This window comes from Procambarus clarkii, chromosome 89 (assembly GCF_040958095.1).
Source record: "Procambarus clarkii isolate CNS0578487 chromosome 89, FALCON_Pclarkii_2.0, whole genome shotgun sequence".
NCBI lineage: Eukaryota > Metazoa > Arthropoda > Malacostraca > Decapoda > Cambaridae > Procambarus > Procambarus clarkii.
In genome coordinates this window covers 9,407,878-9,429,399 of record NC_091238.1, presented here as the reverse complement: position 1 = coordinate 9,429,399, position 21,522 = coordinate 9,407,878, and the positions used below count along the sequence as shown (strand labels likewise).

The 21,522-nt window shown below is 46.9% G+C and overlaps 1 protein-coding gene and 1 non-coding gene across 3 annotated transcripts in view; one reads left to right on the top strand and one right to left on the bottom strand.

The window, feature by feature from the left end:
* The window catches only part of LOC123773250 (ethanolamine-phosphate phospho-lyase), a 69,956-nt gene extending 48,864 nt beyond the window's left edge, over positions 1–21,092 (top strand). The window contains exons 8-12 of one of the 2 annotated variants that reach the window (XM_069317942.1): positions 4,509–4,702; positions 4,841–4,940; positions 6,913–7,060; positions 15,735–15,840; positions 20,241–21,092. In XM_069317942.1, coding sequence (XP_069174043.1) covers positions 4,509–4,702; positions 4,841–4,940; positions 6,913–7,060; positions 15,735–15,840; positions 20,241–20,245 — 553 coding nt within the window. In that variant the 3' untranslated portion in view covers positions 20,246–21,092. The remainder of the gene's footprint in view (positions 1–4,508; positions 4,703–4,840; positions 4,941–6,912; positions 7,061–15,734; positions 15,841–20,240) is intronic. The other variant, XM_069317943.1, reaches the window with a different exon arrangement.
* On the bottom strand, positions 10,219–10,290 carry TRNAK-CUU (transfer RNA lysine (anticodon CUU)). Its single transcript has one exon. It is a non-coding gene; the product is annotated as a tRNA-Lys (tRNA).
* Positions 21,093–21,522: the final 430 nt, after the last annotated feature.

The following is a 21,522-nucleotide window of genomic DNA, read 5'->3' as shown; positions in this document are numbered from 1 at the left end:
GCCCACTACCCCCCCCCCCCCTTCAGTGTACACATCCCGGCGGGAGGGGGGGGGGCAGCTTTAGCAGTTTTATTGGTAACTTTGGGCACTAGTTAGCAGTACCATGTCTGGACTTCCCTTAGTGTGATTTCCGTTTAAGGGCCCTGGGAAAGCCCACGGGAGCGCGTGAATTCGATGGATGTGACCCCTGGGTCCCTTGCCACATGAGAGTTTTGAGGGTTGCTCGGTCCCCTTGTTTCCAGGTTACCTTCACTGGTTCTGCCTCCGTCTTGCTGCCTGTTGGGTCGGTGACATCTTCGACCCGGATTCCTGAGAGTTTTGTTGCTTGTTTGTGATTCGGTTCACCCAGTCCACTGATGACATTGTTTGGGTGCAGGTGGCACAAGCGTTGCATGCTCGTTTTAGGTTGCTGCAGTGCGCTAGGTTGGTTGCTGACCCGGAAGCCCCGAGGCTGCCCCGTTCTGGTTATAAGGACCCAGAGTTGGGAGGGTGTTAGTCGTCTTGATTTTGGTTCAGTCCGCGCCCCTTAGTCCTTCCCCTGCTGTGGTTCGTTCTGGTCCTCCCCCATGCTTCCAGCTCCGAAGTATCTGAGTGTTTCGAAGTCGGGGCAGGGCTTAGTTGGTTTGGAGACTCGGTGGTCTCTGGAGATGCCCCTACCGGTGTGTCAACGGAGGCATACAAGCCAGTTCTTCCTGGCAGATGTCTGGGTCTGACCAATGGGTCCCCCCCCCCCTTCCTTCCTGCTTTCCCGGCTGCTCTGGCCATTCCTTTTGAGGCTAGTGCTTTGGGTAACAACTCAGGCCCTGGGTCCTGCTGTGGTGGTTCCCGGGGTTGGGGAGAGAGTTGACTTGGGGCCCCGTTGTACCCTGCTTGAGTTTTTTGTACCCTCTGAGTGGGACTTGCAGTTACAGAGATTGGGGTTTTCCTCCCCCCCCCCCTCCACGTACGAGTTGGATTCGGTGTTAGCCCCTCCCCGGGGTCGGTTCCATGTCTTTTCAGGTCCATCAGTCCCATCCTTCTGGAGGTTTTCAGCATCCCGCCTCATGTGGTGCGAGAGGCCATTGCAGCTTACCTCCTACAAGACCCAGATTATGCCTCCTTAATGAATCTGTTTTCATTTAGGTTTGGTTCTTCATTTCTTTACTGGGTTCATTATGAGGGTTCCGGAGTCCTGGCTAGCGGACTGTCCTGTGTTTTCGTTGGAGGCGTGGCTCATGTTCTGTCGGTCCCGCATGCTTGAGTGGCGTGAGGCTCTGACGGTGATCCAGGTTTACCTGGGGGCGAGTTTGAGCATCTAAATGCGTGCTTGTTCGCCCCTGACTTTCCTCGGGATGTTGGCATTATGCAGTTTCACGTGCAGGTTCCCACCTTTTTGGCTGCAATGGTTGCTGAGGACTTGCACGCTCGTGGCCTGTTGGCTTCGGTCTTGAGTTTTTTCCCTCCTGGAGTTGTCCACGGATTGGCTTGAGGAGGATGTGGAGGCACTTGGGGCCGTTCTTGGGTCTGGTGCCTTGATCTCGGCAGTGCGTGCGTCGACTGCCCTATTGAAGATGTTCGTGCCGATCCTGCAGGATGAGGTGTCCCTGTTTTTTGCTTCTCGTCTCGTGTGATGGCAGATGGAGCTCATGACCACCTTGGAATCTGCTTGGGCCCTAGCTGGGATTCCTCTCATTGCCTTCCATTTGGCTTGAATCTGGCACCTCGTGTGCACATGCCTTACCTGGGTCATGGCATCTTTTAGGGGGTTCAGGTTCTGGCCTACTTTGACGACTGGCTGGTGTGGGCTCCCAGCCAGCCCGCTTGTCTGCTCACCAGGAAATTGGTTGTTTCCCCTGCTCGCCGGGTTCGGGTTCCTGGTGAACTGGAGGAAGTCCCATCTGGGTTCCCTCTCAGGTATGGTCTTGGCTGGATCTTGTGTGGGACTTTTGGACCGCTTCTTTGTCTTTCCCTTCGGAGTCTTTGATTTGGCTGTGTTCCCGCCTTCACCTGTTTCTGGGGGGACTCCTAGGTCATCCGGCGGTTGCTCAAGGGTTTGTGTGGGAGCCTAAAATTTGCCATGATGGTCTATTCGCCGAGTCCAGTTTGACTTCGTCGGCTGTTCTGGTTCCTTCAGGGACGTCTCTTCCGCCTCTCTCGCGATCGCCGAGTTCAGCCTCCGGGTACCTTGCGTTGGCTGTGGCGTCGCCAACTTCCTCTTCAGATTTTTCCGGGTTCATTGCCTTGGCACCTACCTGAGCCCTCGCTCGATGTGTTCACGGACACGTCGTCTCTTGGCTGGGGCTTTGTGACTGGTGCTCACCAGGCCGGCCAGGGGCGGTGGGGTCCATCCTTCCGTTGGAACCATAGCACAGTGCGGGAGTTTCCGGCAGTGTGGGAGTCGCTTTGGAGGGTTCGGGTTGCTCACGGACCGACGATCCGGCTCCATTTGAACTACTCCCTGGTGGTTCATTGCCTAAACTGAGGGGGTTCAATGCTAAACTGAGGGGGTTCAATGCGGTCCTTGGCTCTTTGGGGCTGGTCGCTTCAGGTGACTCGTCTGCCGAGTTCTCAGTTTAGCTCTCCTGGCTGTGTACATTCGGGGCAGTGTCCAACGTCCTGGCGGACAGCCTGTCTTGGTTCATTCCTCTGCCCACGGAATGGACAGTCTACGCTAACTCCTTCAGTTGGCTCTGCCGGACACACGGGCCCCAGAAGTGAACCTCTTCGCGTCGGCATGGTCAAGGCGCGTCTCGATATACGTGTCGCCCTTCCCCGACTGCGAGGCCGTCAGGGTCGATGCCTTGTAACAGGACTGGTCGAGGTGGGGTTACCTGTACCACTTCCCCCCCCCCCAGTTTAGCTGTTGCACCTGGTCCTAGCTCGCTTGGAAACTTACCAAGGGAGAGTAGTCTTCTTGGGTGCTTGGTGGCCAGCCCAGCCTTGGATTCCAGTGCTTCTTGCTCGGTGTCTGAACCCAGGGATTTTTCTGCGGCTCTGCCTCTTCCAGCAGATCGGACTGGTCTGTTATGAGGCTGATTCGATCTTCTCCTCGAGTCTTTGCGGATGGTCTTTCTGACTCGAGTCTATCACGACTTGTATGGTGAGCAGGTGGTTTTGTTGTTGGTGTCCCACCTGCGTGCTTCGTCTCGGCAGCAGTATGAAGTTTCCTGGCGGGTCTTGCTTTAGTTTTTGTCCCTTCACCAGTTTACTTCGGTCTCTGTTGGATTGTTTTGTCCTTTCTCTCATGGCTGTTTCAGGACTCTTGTGCCAAGTTTTTCACCTTATGCCAGATAGTGTCACCTCGTATCATGCAGCACTGGCAGAGCCGCTGCAGCTTGCGTTTGGAATTGATGTTACTTCGGCGCCATTCCGCAAGCAGTCTCATGGGTTGTTTCCCCTCAGGCCTGCTCATGCGTAGCTTGAGGTGTCCTTGTCCTTGGACTGGGTGCTCTCCTTTCTTCTCCTCCTTGGTTTGTGGTGGCCCTTTCGGTTCAGGATTGTTTCTCCAAGGCTCTTTTTCTTGGCATTAGCCTCTAGGGGTTCGGGTCAAGGAGCTTCATGCTCTTGCCCAGCGCAGGGGTTTCTGCTCTTTTAGTCCTGGTGGTAGGTTTGTTTGTTTGCAGCTGTCTTCTTTTCTGGCGAAAAAATGAGACTGCTGCTTTCCGGAGGGGTCCTTGGGCTGTTGATGCTTGGTTGGTTCGGCCAGAGGTGCATCATGTGTTGTGTCCGGTCATGGCTCTGCCGTTACCTGCGTGATACATCCTCCATGGCCAGGGACGCGTTTTGAGTCGACCCGGTTTCCCTTCTTCCCTGTTCCAGGGTTCGGGTCTTTCAGTTGAGGAGCAAGTGCCAACTGCCTCCAGGGTAAGCCCCTCTTGTTTTGTCTTTAGCTCTGGGGAGCCAAAGGGGCTGCCACCAGAAAACCAGCATTGAATGTAATGAAAAGCCATTTTCTGGGTAAAACTGGATTAGTTGGGATTTCAGTAGCAATATTTTAACCAGAATAGGGGTTTGTTTTGGGGCTCTTACCTTTCTGGGAGCCTGACTCGCTCAATGGCAGACAGAATGCTGCCAACCACACGGGGGGTTTCTATAGGCCATTACTCCTCGTGCCTCTCTGAGGGGGGCCAGGTTCTGGCTCGTGGTCCCCGGTAGGCCTAAGTACTCCATTCACTTTGACTGGTCTAATACCATTCATATCAGCGTGGATAGCTCCCGGAGTGCCTCCTGGTCTCACCCAGAAAATGGAGTTTCATTACATTCATGAAATGTATTTGGTTTTGTCATTATTTTTCTTGTGACTATTCATAAATAATTTTCCCATATACAATACTGTTTGATAAAACTGAACAAAACTGGTTAACCAGTGTTATTATTTATAGTATCTAAAATGTATGTTTTCTCTAGATTGATGCTGACTGATCCTATAAAAGTGGGAAGGGTGGTAGCGAGAATGAATGTTGTATACTGTATATGAATGTGTAACACACTATCCATACAATTTTTAATGTACAATACTGTATTGACAGAGACATTGCGGATAGTTTTGGGGCTACAGGAATTGAATACTTCAACACATTTGGTGGCAATCCAGTTTCTGCTACAATTGCTGATGCCGTTCTTGATGTCATTGAAAATGACAAACTTAGAGAAAATGCAACATTTATTGGCAACTACTTGATACAGGAGTTTAACTCCATGAAGCAGAAACACGACATAATTGGTAATTTATTTTTTTTGTACTTTTACAATGCATTTTACCATTAAGAATTTTGTAATAGAATGACTTTTATAACTGCCCTGTACATAAATATGTATTTCAGTTATTTACACTCGTGTAACAATTTTGTTTTACCCCTAGGTGACGTACGAGGTCAAGGTATGTTCCTGGGAGTCGACTTGGTCAAGGATAGGGAGACACGAACACCTGCGACCGCTGAGGCTGCTTACATTAACCAAAGGTAACTTGTGAACAAAATCTTTTCAGTTAGTTTATATTTGTTTTCTGGAGGGAGCCTCTACGGCTCCCTGGGGCTATCCAGGCTGATATTAGCTGATATCCCTAACTTTGGCATCAGTCGATGTGGGTGGAGTTCTAGGCCTACCAGGGACCACGAGCCAGAACCTAGCCCCCCTCAGAGGCACAAGGAGCAATGTTCTATAGAAATGCACGTTTGATTTTGGAGCATTCTACATCTGCCATCGACCGGGACAGGCACCCAGAAAGGTAAGCGCCCCAAAACCATTCCCTATTCTGGTTAAAAACGACGAAAATGGACAAACGAGTAGACAGAACTCCCTAATGGAAAAAAGAGCAAACAAGCATGACGTCACACGAGCCACGCTGCATGTATGTGCAGCTCCCCCCCCCCCCTCCCCCTCTCTAGGAGGGGGATCCACTCTGCAGTTCTTTGGCTGATGGGATATGGCTTGGTCGTGTGTCTCCATCTCAAGATTCATGTGGTGCTGTTCTGTTTCAGTCATGTTTCACACTCATGGAAAGTCGCCTCTTTCAACTCTCTTCGCCATTACCTCGAAAACTGGCCGTGGCTGTCACTTTAGCACTTGTTTACCTTCTTTCACATGCATAAGTAACCCTGGCCCATACAGTACTTCACAGAATGTACTGCTCCAACATGTGATCACTGATAGTTCATACATAAAACATATACAGTATATTTATCTATAACCATACACACATGCAATGAGACTGTAAATCTTGCATTAAATTCAATATTATTTCTCCTTATAAGAGAAACTCCACCTAACTCAAGGGACAATGTGGAGGGAAAAAATATCTAATCATTCCACCACAATAGTCATGGATTCCATGTCGCGATGACAGTCATGGTCCGGTTTCCTCGTAGATCTGCTCCGTAATGACAGGTGGGGTCCGGCTCGTCGTAGGTTCAACGATGACTCGTAGGCTGGCTCGTCTTCTCCATCCCTCTTCTCCTCCCTGTAGCTCTTCCTTCATGCACACGTTGAAGACACTGCAGGCTGGCACTGCTCTCGGCTTCCTCCCTTGCTCACTGAATATGTTGCCTCTTCCGTGTAGTCTCGTCGCCAGTAACTATTTTACTGTTCAGTAGACCCAGACAGTTGTGCCATCAGCCTCGCTCGACTGTCATTGCTCACAACACTGACGGGAACTGACACAGCCCCTCCCAGTGCCGACTCCAAGTGATCACAGATCTTGTTGGCCTCTGGCTCCTGGTGTCCTATTCCCACCAGCAAATCTCTGCCTCACAATGCTCCCTAGGAGATGACAAGCCCTCCAGGTCGTTTACACTGATAACTGCTGCCGAATAATCTCTTCCCGAGGCCTCTTTGCCTCCCAGAATAGTTCTCGAGCACACTTCCGCTCGGTTACGTCACAGGGGAAGCTCTGGCACTCGCTTCCCCGCCTTGAGCTGTGGGCGCCCGTCGACCTGCTACGTCACGGCCTGGGGGGCACGCCATTGGTCAACAGTGCCACACCCCTTCTACTGACCAGTCAGCAGATGGCTGGCACGGACCCTACAGTGCATTGTAGCCCTGCCCCCTTGGACGACAAAGCTCTTCTCCAAAGGGTCCCTTACGCCATCTTTTCCTGGCAAAAAAATGCCTAACGCCATTTTCAAAACCAACTAAAATCATAATTACCGTCAACTGACATCTCTGGCTTCTCCCTAAATTTAAAACTGTTCCCCCCCCCCCATGTTTCAAAGTACATGTAAATCAGGTCAAAATGACTTATAAGCGGGATATAGGTTAAAAAAGTACTGAACTCCGTATCATTAGGTTAAGTCAAGGTTTACTAAATTTGTATGTTAAATGACTGTTTCATATTACTGTATATGAATATTTTGTTACACAGTATGCTAATATATGTCGTTCTGTATGTCTAAGTATGTTTCACATTATAAAATTGTAATGCATAGGTTCTTGCAGGTTGAAGGAGGAGCATGTGTTGCTGAGCTGTGATGGTCCACACAGAAATGTTCTCAAGTTTAAACCTCCTCTTGTCTTTAATCTTGATAATGCCAAAGAGCTTCTCGAGAAGGTAGACAAAATCATGACAGAAATGGAGACAGCTGAGGTAGGTGTGCTTCTAAGTTTTCTCTGCAGACACTCTGGGGAGGGGGGAAGCTCAATTAGTAGTTAAACTCAAACTAAGCAGAAAGGTACAAAATAGTCACTGCAGAAATCCCTGGATTGTGTGACAATCATGCCAATTATACACAGTGCAGGAGGGCCAGGGGACATGTACTTGTATAATCCATGAACTTCAACGAAGCTTCCATAGATCATATGAGCCTGTTGAGGAAATTACAAGCACATGAAATAAATGGTAAAATATTAGAATTGATAAAACAATGATTGAAACAAAGAAAGTAAAGGGTCATCCTAAACGGAAATAAATCTGACTGAACAATGTGAAGTGTAGTATTAAAAGTTACATTTGAAAATACTGTCTATCAATGATATAGATGAGAATATTACAAACCACATCATCAGATTTACACACAATATAATGATCTGTGGTGAAATGTGAAGTGAAAGCAATATTGACACTTTACAAAGAGATCTTCACGAACTCCACAAATGGTCAGAAGACTAGCAAATTTTTACTATTGGCAGATGCATGAAGGGTATAACGGTGCTCATCACAGCTCTTATATCAGCAACAATGTCGTGCAGTAGCTTGATGCAGAAAAGGACCTGGGATCCACCAGTAACTGAAAGCTGCACATGTCAGAGCTGCAGTAAAAAAAACAAAAAAGTCATACCTTATAAATATTCAAATGAATCTTTTGTCTTAACCCTTAAACTGCACAACAACACATTGATATGGTGGGTAATTGCCTCTGAATTGCGCACCACATCACATGTGTGGGAGTACCACGCAAGATTTAAGTCACGTGGCTACACGGGGTTCACATCAGCTTCCTCAGGGCTCTTTTAAACAGACACCATTTAAAAATAAAAAATCGTGGGCAACATACCCGGGTGAGTGTGTGTCAGTACTGAGGGAGCCACCAAGGCGGGCGCACGCAGCATGAGCTCACAGCACTGCTGTTCAGCTTGTGAGCACAGTATCATCTAAAAAATGTAAAAATATATATGTAACTGGTATTACTTAGTGATGATAGTATTACTGAAGAGCCTGACTGTGATGAAAATGACCAGGATTCTCAAAGTAGCAGGATTGTTGGGATAATTTGTGCTGTGCATAGTATGGTGGGAAGAGAAATGCTGCTTCTGTAGCGTCATCTGCCAAATTTGTGTGGGTACCTGTTACTGTCTGCACTCACCATACCAGCTTAGTGGTGTGCTATGGTGAACACAAATGTAGATACTTATATATATATATAACGCGTATATATAGTGTAATAACAGCAAAAGGAGTATGTTAGGAGACGCCATTTTGGTGAAGGAGATGGCGTCATCTGCATGACTTTTCATGCTGTGGTAGTGGCCACTATGCTCTTTGGGCACCATACCAGCTGAGTTGTACAGTTATGGTGAACAAAACATGTAGATACTTGTATATCAGCTGTGTATGTAGTGTAATAACACCACAAACAGTCTAGTTGGAGGAGAAATGTTAGTGCATCTGGGCTTGAACCAGTGAGGGAGGGAGGAGGTACTAGCTGACTGTGAGGTGATGTCTGTCATTGTCCAAACTTACCATACCAGCTTAATTGTAAAGTTAGTTGTAAAGGGGGCCCAGGCCCCATTTTGCCCTGCTGGAGGTTTTGTACCCCTCGGAGTGGGGCTTGCAGTTCCTCAGAGTGGGGTTTTTCCTTCCCCCTCCCTTTGCGTTCGTTCGTGTTGGTTCGGGTCTACCCCTCCCTGGGTTCGGTTCCGTGTCCCTTTGGGTCCGTCGGGTTCGTCCTTCCTGGGGTGCTTTTCACCCCTTTCCTCACCTTTTTCACACTTCTGCCGTGATGCTGTTCCCTTCATAATGGGATCCCTGCAGGTCACTTGGTCTGGAGTGTCTTTGGGCCCGTATGTGCCTCTGTGCGTTTGTGATTGCTTGTTGCGGTTCTCGTTGGTTCGTGAACTTCTTCGGTACTTAAAGAATTATTGGAATGTCTGTTGGCTTCCGGTGAAGTTTTCCTCCAATCCTTTCTCGGCTTCGTTGGTCCCCCTCCATCCTCCTTCTCTTTAGATTCTGTTTCGCCGCCTTTTGTATTCACATCGTCTCTTCTTCCTTGTTTCAACATTCTTCATATTCATTACATGCACCTTGCTGGAGTAAGTATGTGTATGCACGACTGGTGTACGAACCGTACCACCCGGAAGATGGGTGTTACGGTTCATACATCGGGCGTTGGGGCCGGGGTGATCGTTTTGTTTCTGGGCGGTGTACACACGTGTTGGTGTTCAGCGTTCTTTCTCGCGGATTCTACACCATTTTCGCTCCTCTTATCTCCGGTCATAACCCCCTGGATACTCAGTGTTCTGGATTGTGTGTGTAGAGCGATCGTCTAGTTCTTTTCTCGGCTAGCGAGTGTGGGGCGGCTCTGCGTGGCGCCTCTTCCGCCTCTGTACTGCATGCACCTCGTCTTCTACTGGGCATGCACCTCTAGACATTCCTCACAAGGAATGCTCCTGTTACATTGCACAGCTCAGCTGTGTTGTTTCACTGTGTCGCTGTTCTGCAGGGGAGATTGTACTGTCTGGCGACTCTGTCGGCCCGTTGCTGGTTCTCGCTTTTGGTGGGGTACTCACCTAGTTGTTCTCTCCCAGTTGTGTTTGTGGGGATTGAGCTCTGGCTCTTTGGTCCCGCCTCTCAACTGTCATTCACCAGTGTACAGATTCCTGAGCCTACTGGACTCTCTTCTCTACATTGCAACTGTGTATGGTGTCTGCCTCCACCACATCACTTCCTAGTGCATTCTAATTCCTGACTACTGACACTGAAAAAGTTCATTCTAATGTCTCTGTGGCTCATTTGGGTACTCAACTTCCGCCTGTGTCCCCTTGTGCGTGTACCACCCGGGTTACATAATCCGTCCTTGTCTACCTTGTCACTTCCTTGCTTGACAGGGTAGAGTCCATGGCACCTAATAGGTTATCTTGAGGTAATCTTGAAATGATTTCGGGGCTTTAGTGTCCCCGCGGCCCGGTCCTCGACCAGGCCTCCACCCCCAGGAAGCAGCCCGTGACAGCTGACTAACTCCCAGGTACCTATTTGCTGCAAAGGTAACAGGGGCATTTAGGGTGAAAGAAACTTTGCCCATTTGTTTCTGCCTCGTGCGGGAATCGAACCCGCGCCACAGAATTAAGAGTCCTGCGCGCTATCCACCAGGCCAACGAGGCCCTAGGGGTATTAGTTTTTTTTTTTTTTTTTTTTTCTTGGACACTTGCGTGTGTCTTGCAGTGACTTTACTTTGTCCATGTATCTTGTTCTTCCTTGTACTGTGGGTAACTGCCCTGCATTTCGGTGCTTTTTGTTTAGTTTTTGGATCTCGATATTTGGACACTCCTTGGTTTCCCCAGTTCGTGCTTTGTGTCCTCCTTCCTTGACTTGGTCTCTGATCTCTGGACACTCCTTCCTTGCCTATCTTCGGTGTCTGGCTGCACGCTAATATCCATGGTGTCCCTATGTGTATGTGCGATCACCCACACCACACATTGTGGTTGGTTGTGTACATTGCGTTACCAGCTGCTACTTGGTTTGTATTTCGGTCTTTCCCTTGCTTATTTCTGTTTTTCCTCCCTCTATGCTATGCATGGCTGTGTATCATGGTCGGTGCTTATTGGCTATACTGATGTTGGGTGCTGGGGTGAGCCTCTGTCCATGTTCTGTTCTGTGATTTTGGACTATCCCAGTGTTCAGTTTTGGTACAGAGTTCTTTCACTTTTTCCTTGTATCTCACTGCAGGCTTCTGTGTTGCAATGTCTGTTGGAGGTTGTGGACTTCCGGTCACCGCTCCTTCCCTACTGGTTCCTTTTCTTGGGACAAGGGTAGCAGGGTTTCCAGTCCTGGCTACGGTTTTTCTTTGTTCCTTTTCCGAAACGCATGTTTATTTCCTGCGGTACACGTCCTGGTAGTTCTCCTGTATACCTCGGAGATGCGTGCATCGTTCTTCCCTGCTGGAGCTGGTTGCATTGTGGGATCGCTGTTTTTCGCTTCGCGTCTCGCGCTTTAGTTCGTGGTGCTTGTTTTCTTCATTGGCCTCTACCTGGGGCCCTGGATCTTCGATGTTTGACCTTGTTGGTCCTTCAGGGGTCCTGGGGGAGGGTTCCGACCGGACGGGGCGTGTCTGCTCGCCCGGGTTGGTTCCTTTTCGGCTCGCCAGGATTAGGTTCCCGATTCCCTGGGGGCTGTTCCTTCTGGTTTAGCCAGCCTTGGTTTGGGGCGCTGCTTTTCTCGGTTTCCGATCCAGAGGGGCGTCCCGCGGCTCCACCTCTTTTTGCGGATCGGTCCAGCCCTGTATGAGGTTGGTTCGTTCTTACCCTCGAGTCTTCGTGTCTCGGGTTTTTGTCTAAGCGTTCTCATAGCTTGTGTGGGCACCGGTGGCTTTGTTGTTGGTCTCCCTCATGCGTGCTTCGTCTCAGCAACAGTGTGTAGTTTTCCTGGCGGTCCTTCTGGTTTTCCTATTGCTGCGAGGGGTTCTTCGGTCTCTGATAGGGTTGTCTTTCCCTTCGGGGTTGTTCTGGGACCGTCGTCTGGCGCCGTGTACTATCACCTCATTTTGGGTGCCGCTGGTAGAGCCGCTCCAGCTTGCATTCGGTGCTACTGTTCCTTCTGCTCCGTTCCGCTTGCTGTCTTTGGCGTTGTTTCGCCTCCGGTCTGCTCTTGCGCTTCCGGTGCCGTCGTGGTCGTTGGGCCGGGTGGTTATTTTCTTTCTTCTCCTCGGTTTGTTGTGATCTCATCGGTTTTGATGTGTGTGTGTTTTTCAGATCTTCTTCTGTTGGTGTTGACCTCTAGGGGCAGGTCGGGAAGTTTACGGCTCTCCTTCGGCGCCTGTGTTTTTCTGCCTCGTTTGGTTCTCGTGATTGGTTGTTCGTTTGATGCAGTCTCCTTTTTTTCGGGTGATGTTAGGGTCTGCTGCTTTCTGGATGGGTCCTTGGGTTGCTGCTTGGTTGGTCAGGCTGGGGATGCTTCCTTTGTTGTTCGGTTGCGGCTCTTCGCTGTTCTGTGCGTCTTGGCCTCTGGGGCTGTGGACGCGTTTTGCTTTGCTCGGGTTCCCTTCCTTCCCTCCTCCCTGTTCTGGGGTTCAGGTCTCCCGGCTTGTCTGCAAGATCTTTTCCTTTCGTCTGTGGTCTTGATTTCATGTTAGGCCATGTGGTGTCCGCCTTCCGGATCCTTCCCTCTTTTCTTTATCTATGGTGAGGTAACTCTGGGGAGCAAACGGGCTCCCCCCAGAAAACCAGCTTTGAATGTAAATAAATATTTATCAAAGAAGGCACCAATCGTTGAATGAAATGAAATCTCTCATGAATGAAAAATGCATCTCTCCCTACCTCCAGGTTGGCGGTGTTTTTTGCACTTTTTGACATCCAGCCTAAGAACTGAAGGTTGGGTCTCCGGCGGGTGGGTCTGGGGCTTCCCCTTCCTTCTCCCGGGGAGGGGGTGGGGGGGGGGGGCTGGGCAGGCAACAGTGCGGCGACATGACGACGTCATGCTAGTTTGCTAATTTTCGTTTGGGGAGTTTTGTCTACTTGTTCGGCCTTCGGTTGCAATAGTTTTACCAGAATAGGGGTTTGTTTTGGGGCGCCTCCCTTTCTGGGTGCCTGTCTTGGTCGATGGCAGACATAGCTGATCGCCTGAATGCTCCCTGAATGCTGAATGAACATAGAATACTCCCAACTACAGGGGGGGGGGGTCTCTATAGGCCATTGCTCCTCGTGCCTTTCTAGAGGGGGCCAGAATCTGGCTCTTGGTCCCCGGTAGGCAAGAACTCCATGCATTGACTGATGCCAGAAAGATATACATATCCATTCAGCCTGGATAGCTCCGGGGAGCCTCCGGGACTCTCCCAGAAAATGGCATTTCATTACATTCAACGCTGTTTTTTTTTATTATTTTTCTTGTGCATGGGCGTTGCAGGCTAAAATTGCAAGAGCAGCCCAGGGTTTAACCCTTAGACTGCGCAATACATTCATATATGATATGACAAAATAATTTAAAATAAGTTTTTAAAGCTTGCACAAACACTTTCCAATTTTTTTTTTTTTTTTTGCATAATCAACTAAGCAAATGCTCCAACTTTGTCTAAATGATCACAGTATAACTTGAAAAACAAGAGAATCAAAAATAATTTAAAAAATGAATATTGAAAACTTCAGATTTTCAATTCAAAATAAAAAATATGAACCATCATTAATTGTTCATTTAATGTTATTATTCTATTATAATAGCATATTATCTTCATTTTCATTAAATTAGAATATAAGTTTTCAGTATCGTTTACTGTAAAAAAAATTGTAAAAAATAGGGCATTTGAAATATGCGGCAAATTTAGACCAAAAAAAAATTATAACTCCAAATGTATTAAGTTTATGAAAAATCCATTGTGATGGGATTGTAGAAGAGACAGCAGAGTACACTGTCAAAATAGTGAGAATCTGTTACTAACTGGAATTTTAGAAGCCACTCAAAGTTGAAACTCTGGTTTGAGATAATTGAAGTTGAAGTTATCAACAATGAATAAATTTAGGGTATATTTTATATAAGTGAAAAAACCCTAATATGATCCCTAATCAAAACAACCTAAAGAGACAAAGAAAATATAATTTGAAATCAGAGAAAAAATCGGCCAAAAAAAAAAAAAATAGTCCCCAAGTTTTACGAGTTTGATTTATTTGTTGACCAATTCCATTCTATCTTCACATAGGTTTAGAAACCTAAACATTCTCCAGGATATAAAGTTTACAACAAAAAATCAAATAATAAACCAAAGAGTAAAAACTAAAATCTTAACACAAAAAAATCCCCTAACAAAAATATTTTTGGGACATTGATGAACGTAACATATAAATACGTTGTCCAATGTATTTATATGATATATAACAAAATAGATCATGTTAACGTAGTTATTCATTATTTGTTACTATGTATTAATGCTATAAAGGCACCAGCTGCATATCCACTTTGTGGACACTTTTTACTACTATTGTTCTTTGAGCGTCGGACAGGTGCTTGCATCTCTTTATTATTGCATAATCCTTCAGTTACAATTATTAGTTGTTGTTTTCCTTATCAATAAAACGTTCTTGTTTTTCAAAAATTCGTCTAAAATAAATTTCGAAAATATTTTGATAAGTTTCACTACACTGAAGCCAATAAGTTGGAGATTTGTTTAACATTTTAGTTATTTTTACATAATTCGAATATTTTTTGCTGCTATAATCCCTATATTCATGGAAATATGCATGGTCTAAGTGTTAAAGAACAAGAAAATTATTATTCATGTGTAAAAGTGCCTGGTGCATCATATCTGAACTACTGTATCCAAGTATGGAGAACTCTCCTTCAAAAGGATATATGTGCATTGGAAAAAGCTCAATACATACTAACAAAACTCACCACAACCAGTTCAACTCCCATAATGTATTAGGAATGATTGAGGGCCACAAGACTAACACTGATAACTAGACATGACTAGGCTTATACCTTTACAGTAATATATAAATTGGAGGATATTAATCCAGGCATCATCTTTCAAATGTCAAATGCAACATGCACAAGAGACAACAGCTTCAAGCTCAACAAGCCACAAAGTAGCACAAAAATAGGAGAGCTTTTTTCAACCATAGGTTTATAAACACATGGAACGCCTACCCATCTAAGCCGTGAATGCCGAGACATTACTTTGGTTCAAAACCCAAATAGAAAAAATCCTCTGGAACAATAGTGGGGACCTTTGACAAGCCTTCGACTTCCTGTCCCTATCAAGGCCACTAGTGATGGTGGCCCTCGGGTAAATTTAGTCAATTTGGGTAAATGCCTCTGCATTTTACAGGTAAATCCCTTAATTTTATTATGTAATTTAGTCCTCGTCCAGGTCACTGGGGTGAGTAAGCCAAGGAAGTTGCTGATGGGAGCAGGCCCAGAGATAAAGGGTTGAGTTTAAGGAATCTTCTGTTTTTTGGGTTGAGATTCAGTAGTTCCCAGTTTCTCATGTCATGGGTATGATAGTGTTCAAGTGTGAGGGGGTTTCTTTATCCCAACCTTCGGTGTAGTGTGGATTAGGTTAGTGTATTGAACAGTGGTCTTCAATTGATTTTCATTGGAGGATTCAGTGTTTTGTTACTTCTTGGTTCTTGGTAGTGGGTTCATCTGATTCCCATGAACTTTACCCACCACACATTGCATTCAACTTTTTATATCTTGACAATGCAAATAAAATTTTGCCATACTTTGTAGAATTAGATCACGATGAATAATAAAATACTGAATAGGATTCTCACTGCACAAACTTTGCTTGTTAGCAAAATATCAAGATTGCTGTAATTTTTAATTCTTCCACATCTACAATCACACTGTTAGGGTACAGTATTTTTTAAGAATGATACATTCTGATGGCATACAAAGATTTTATGGCCACCATTGCATGCTTCCAATATGTGATGTGTGGAAAGAAGTGATTTATTACCTCCTTCATGGAGTGATCATTCAACCACAGTACTGTAACTTTCAGAATTGTTAAGTAATGAGTGTCAATATATATTATGGCTGCATGTTTTAGAATCTTAGCATTGCAAATGTTCATATTGCAATACCTGTATAACATACTGATAACATCCATTTACAGAATGAAATAACTGTAGCAGTAAATTCCTCCGTAAATGAATCTGTAGAGACTCCTCGCCAAAAACCCCAAATCTGCAATGGTCATGTCAGTGAGGTTCAGGTAGAAGGTAAGCCTTAGGTTGGGTGAAATGGTTTAACCTTATTTTGTAGCCTGACATTAAATATCCATGCAAGTTATATAATGATTCTTTATGGGGGGAGCCCCTTCGGCTCCCCGGAGCTTACTAGGCTGATATGCTAATGTCAGACTTTGGCATCAGTCATGTGTGTGGAGTTCAATAGGCCTACCGGGGACCACTGAGGGGAGCCAGAACCTGGTCCCCCTCAGATGAGACGAGGGGAGCAATGGACTATAGAAACCCCCGTGTGGTTGGAAGCATTCTATGTCTGCCATCAACCGGGTCAGGCACCCAGAAAGATAAGCATCCCGAAACAAACCCCAATTCTGGTGAATATATTGCTACCAAAAGCCGAACAAATGGGTAGAACTCCCCTAAACGAAACGAACGAACGATCATGACGTCACACGTCGCCGCGCCGCTGTCTGCGTAAGTGAGTAAGGTAGCATCTGACTGCCTAACTCCGGTCGATGGCAGATAAGTCTCGGTAATTTGAACGCCATAGACTAATGCCCCTGTCTAATATATTACACATTAGCCTGATGACTCCAGGGTGCCTCCGGGGCTCACCCAGAAAATGGCATTTCACTGCATTCAACGCTGTTTTTTTTCTCAGAGGGGGCGCTGGGAAAGAGGCTTGCTATGTTGGCCCACACTTGGTCCCGCATTTCGTGGGCTGTTCAGGTTGTGTCCTCTGGCCTGTGGTGGCGTTGTGTGGCTGCTCCTCTTCTTGGGGAGGGGGAGGGGGTCGGAGTTGGTGGGGTAGGCTTTTTCCCCATTGTTCTGTGGGGTCCTATTGTTCCAGTCCTGCTACGGAACTGTGCCAGTGTTCGGTTCATTCTGGTTTTGTCCAGTCTGTACCACTGGTTTCCTTTCAGATGTCCCATTTCCAGCTTTTTTTTTTTTGGGGGGGGGGGGCCAGGTTATTGGGCGTTGTGTCTGGCCTTTCGGGATGCGTCTTGGTGTGTCTTGCTTCCTCCGGGGTTCAGGGACTGGTTCGTTTTCATGATGGGGTGGCTTGCTTCTCATCTTCATTGTCTTTCTTTTGGTTCTTTTGGCACCTCGCGTTTCCGCGTCTTACCATGTTCGTGGTGGACCATCTACGTCTGCTTGGTATTCGGGTTTTGGCTCACCTCAATGGCTGGTTGGTATGGGCTTTCAGCCAGTCTGCTTGTCTGCTCGCCGGAGGGGGTGGTTCTTTCCCGTTTGCCGGGTTCGGGTTCCTGGTGCACTGGGGGGAAGTCCCATCTAGTTCTGTCTCGGGCTTGGTTCTGGCTGGGTCCTGTTTGGGACTCTCGGACCGCTTCCATGTCTCTCCCTCTGGAGGTGTTGCTGCGGTCCCTCCTTCGGCTGTTCTAGGGGTGTCTTGGGTCACCCGGCGGTTGCTCAAGCAGTTGTGTGGGAGTCTGACCTTCACCGTGCTTTTCCTCATCTTTGGTTAGGTAGCTTTAGGGAGTTGCTCCCCACAGAAATCCAGCAGGTTTTCCTGGGGGGAAGAAGTTTGAGAACCTTAATGTGTGCTTGTCCCCCCCCCCCCCCCCTGTGTTTCCTCAGGATGTTGGCCTTGTTCAGCAGCACGTGCAGGTTCTCACCCTTACGGCATCTTTGGCGACTGAGGACTTGCATGTTTGTGGGCAACTTGGCCACGGTCTTGTTTCTTTTTCCTTCTCAAGTTGTCCTCGGACTGGCTTGGGGAGGATATGGAGGCTTTGAGTGTCAGGCCCTCCTCTGGGGCACTGGCCTCGGCAGCTAGGGCATCGGTTACGCTGTTGAAGCTGTTTGCGCCGACACTAAGGGAGGCAATGTCTCTCGCCTCGCATGTCACTAGACTGTGCTCACTCTCTCCTTGGAATTTGCTTGGGGCCTGGCTCTTAGATTTTTGTCCCCTTTCTGTCCTTTGCTGTTTGCGGAGTTTGCTGTCACTGTTTGTCTTGTCTGGTTGTCGTCCTTTATCGGATTTGTTGCTTCTCTGAGGTGGCCGTTCTTGGGCATCTCAGAATGGTCGTGCCAGGGCTCAATAGTTCTTCCAGTCGGGGTGGGCCTATGGTGCCAGTTTCTGAGCCGGTGATTCCTTTGGAGCTGTCATCGTCAGGTTGGCGCAAGGCTCGCTCTACTCTTCGGCCGGCTTCTCGTATGGGATGTCAGCCCTTTCGCGGGTCTCCCCGTCGATGGGGCGATCGGGGCAAGGCTCGCACTGTTTGCTCACGCCTGATCCCATGATTTGTGGGTGTTTTGGGTCGTGTCCTCCAGCCTGTGGTGGCTTTGGGTGGCTCTGGGTACATGTGGATCCTTCTTAACCATTCTCTATACCTGTGGGCTATAGGGATGGATTTTGTTGCTGGGGCCGTCCTTAACCGCTTCTCATGTCCGCGCACTGTCTTCCTATTGGTTTTGCTGGATAGGTTAGGTTAGGGCTGGTTTGTCCATTTGGTTTGTCATTGTTTGCTACTTCAAGGTTTCAGGTTTCAGTCCAGGGTTAGGCTACCTCTCTTAAGGTCGCCCTTTCTAGGTGGTCCTTCAGGAGCTTGCCTCATTTCCATGCTATCATAGGTGCAAAGGACTGGTGCAAAGCTACTCCAGGTTGGGTGTTTCCCGTGTTGTCCTTGAGCCACTGCCATATCCCTGCCATTTTTTCTTGAGGTGGGGCCTGCAAGTCCTGGGAAGAAAAGGGATGGCAGGATCCATCTCTTCTTGTCTGTTCATGGTACTGTAGGTAGGAGTAGCTCCACCCTTGTTTTAGTGCCGAGTTTCTCTTGTGCTGACTGCATTATCCCCTCCGGATAGCTGTGGTCCCTAAACATCTGCCATAAATCCTCCAGCTGGGGCTGCAAAGTATTTTCCTTGCTATTGATTCTCTTTAGGCGTGGTCAAAATGACCCCATCCCTCAAGTGGGTTTCCCAACTGTTTCCAGTACTGAAACGGGACTGAGCAGATCACAGTCCCGTTTGACTGATTGGCACATGCCGATTCATCCAGGGTTCAGAGACTGGTTAGGTTTCGTTGTGGGACGGCAGGCTTACCACTTTTGTTGCCTTTTGTTGTGGCTAGAATCTGGCTCCTCGTGTATTCACACATCTTACCCAAGTCATGGTGACCCGTCTGTATCTACTAGGGGTTCGGGTTCTGGTCTACCTCGACGACTGGTTGGTGTGGGCTCCCAGCTGTTCTACTTGTCTCCTTGCCAGAGGTGTGGTTCTTTCCCAGCTCGCCAGACTCGGGTTCCTGATGAACTGTAATAAGTCCCATCTGGTTCCGTCCCAGGCTCGGACCTGTGGGACTCTTGGACTACTATCTTGTCTCTTCTTCCGCCAGTGTTGCTGTAGCTATGGTCCCGCCTTCAGCTGTTTCTGGGCTAGTCCCGGGTCACTTGGTGGTTGCTCAAGCAGCTGTGCGGGAGTCTGAACTTCGCCGTGCTGGTTTACCCAACGGGTCGGGTCTGGCTTTGATGTCTGTTCTGGTTCCTTTGGGGACGGCCCTTCTGCACCTCTCACTGTGAGAGGGGGCCTCTTTGGGTGTTGTCGGTTGCTGCGTCGCCGGCTTCCTCTTCAGGTTTTTTGGGGTTCAGTGCCTTGGCACCTACCCAAGCCCTCACTTGATGTGTTCACAGATGCCTCGTGTCTCGGCTGGTGTTTTGTGACCACTGCTCAAAAGGCCGACCAGGAGTGGTGGGCTCTGTCCTTTCGTCAGGCTCACAGCACGGTGCGGTCGAAGGGTTCGGGTTGCTCGGTGATCTACAAATCTGGTTCGATTCGAACTGCTCTTCAGTGGTTAATTGTCCGAATCGCAGGGGTTCTCTTCGGTCCTTAGCTCTTTGGGGCTGGTCGCTTAAAGTAACTCATCTACTGGATTCTCAGGGTTTCCGTGCAGTTCATATTTGAGGAGTGTCCAATGTCCCGGAGAACAGCCTGTCTCGGTTCATTCCCTTGTCTACGGAATGGACAGTCGACGCTGACTCCTTCAGATGGCTCTGCCAGGTGTACTGGCTCCTGGAGGGGAGGGCTGTGCGGACAAGTAGCACAGCAGTGGTGTATGGCGTTTGCTTGTTTACCCGTTTCTGTAGTTTGGGAGTTCTGCGCCTCTGTTCAGTCTTCGTTGCAATTTTTTACCAAGTGGGATCTGTTTTGTTATGCCTACCTTTCTGGGTGCTTAACCCCAGTTGATGGTAGTTATGGAATGCCCCCAAGTACAAGAGGGTTTTCATAGGCTATTGCTCCCTGTGTCTCTCTGAGGGAGCCAGGTTCTGGTTCGTGGTCCCCGGTAGCCTGAACTCCATTGACTGATGCCCCAGATTGCAATAGCATATATCAGTCCGATAGCTCCAGGGAGCCAACGGGGCTTACACAGAAAATGACATTTCATTACATTCAACGCTGGTTTTTTATTTCAGTGTGATGCGTCTGCTGTTATAGCCTCGAAGGGTGGAGCAAAGCAAAAGATGTAACCTAAATAGGGTGTAAAGGAAAACAGAAAAGCTACACCTATGAAAGTTAAACAAAAGTTTCAAAACCAGTCATGTGTAGCTTTCTAAGGCTTCAGTGTACACCACAAAATACATAGTATTTTGTGTATAGTACACTGTATTTGTATACACTATATTGTGTGTGTAGTACGTAGTATTTTCAACAAAAAAAAATATATATATAATATATATATTAAATAATATGGTAAGTTGTTTTTGGTCTGTTTTGCTGAAGAGATGTTTAAACAATATATTAAAACAAATTACCATGTATGAGCTTAGGCTATATATGTAGTAAGATGGTTATTTAAATAGCAAAACAGTAAATGTGGCTTTAATTATGTATTTTCCTTCTTATTTTGTGTAGCATGCTTTTAAAGTGTTAGTTATCATTGCTTTTAAAATTCATATTTATTGTAACTTTTCTAAAAAAAAAAAATTAACAGCTACTTTTACATAAATTTAAGTTAAACTTCACACACATGTACTGTTGCACTTTTATGTTCCAAATATTTTAGTTAAATAATTACTATGGAAGTATTACATGTAACTATTATTCCAATTCCATGCACCATGTTTATTTATCAGTGTACAGGAATTGGTTTTAGAAGACAGATATATATTGTTAAGCTTACAGAGCTTAAAATAAGGAATCATGCATTAGCAATAATTCTATTCAGCTTTGATATATTATAAAGGCTAGCTGCTGTATATCCTCTATTAATATTTTGCTAAATGTTTTTTTAATTATATGAATGAGAATAAAAATGTAATCTTGTAGTTATTGTGTGTCCATTTACCAGGTAAACATAAGACCCACAATAAAATGACACTTGTTTTAGTACATAGATCTCAGTCCTGAAATTGAAATAAGTTTACTGAGGTATAAATATACACAAAGGGACGAGATGACCCAAGCAATTCTTAGATTAAGGACCTGCCCGAAGTGCTGCGCGTACTAGTGACGTTACAAGAATGTAATTATTATGCTGTGTGTCCTCACAATCCCAATGTACCTTGTATATATATATAAATAAATAAATTCTCACACTGTTCAATACCTGTAAACATACACACCCATCGCAAACAACTGACATATTGCCAAACATTCTGGTTGTTAACATACACATTTCTTCCTTTTCACCTGCAATATGATACCAGTCATACACACAAACACTTTTATAACTAGGTACATTGACATAAGTTACAA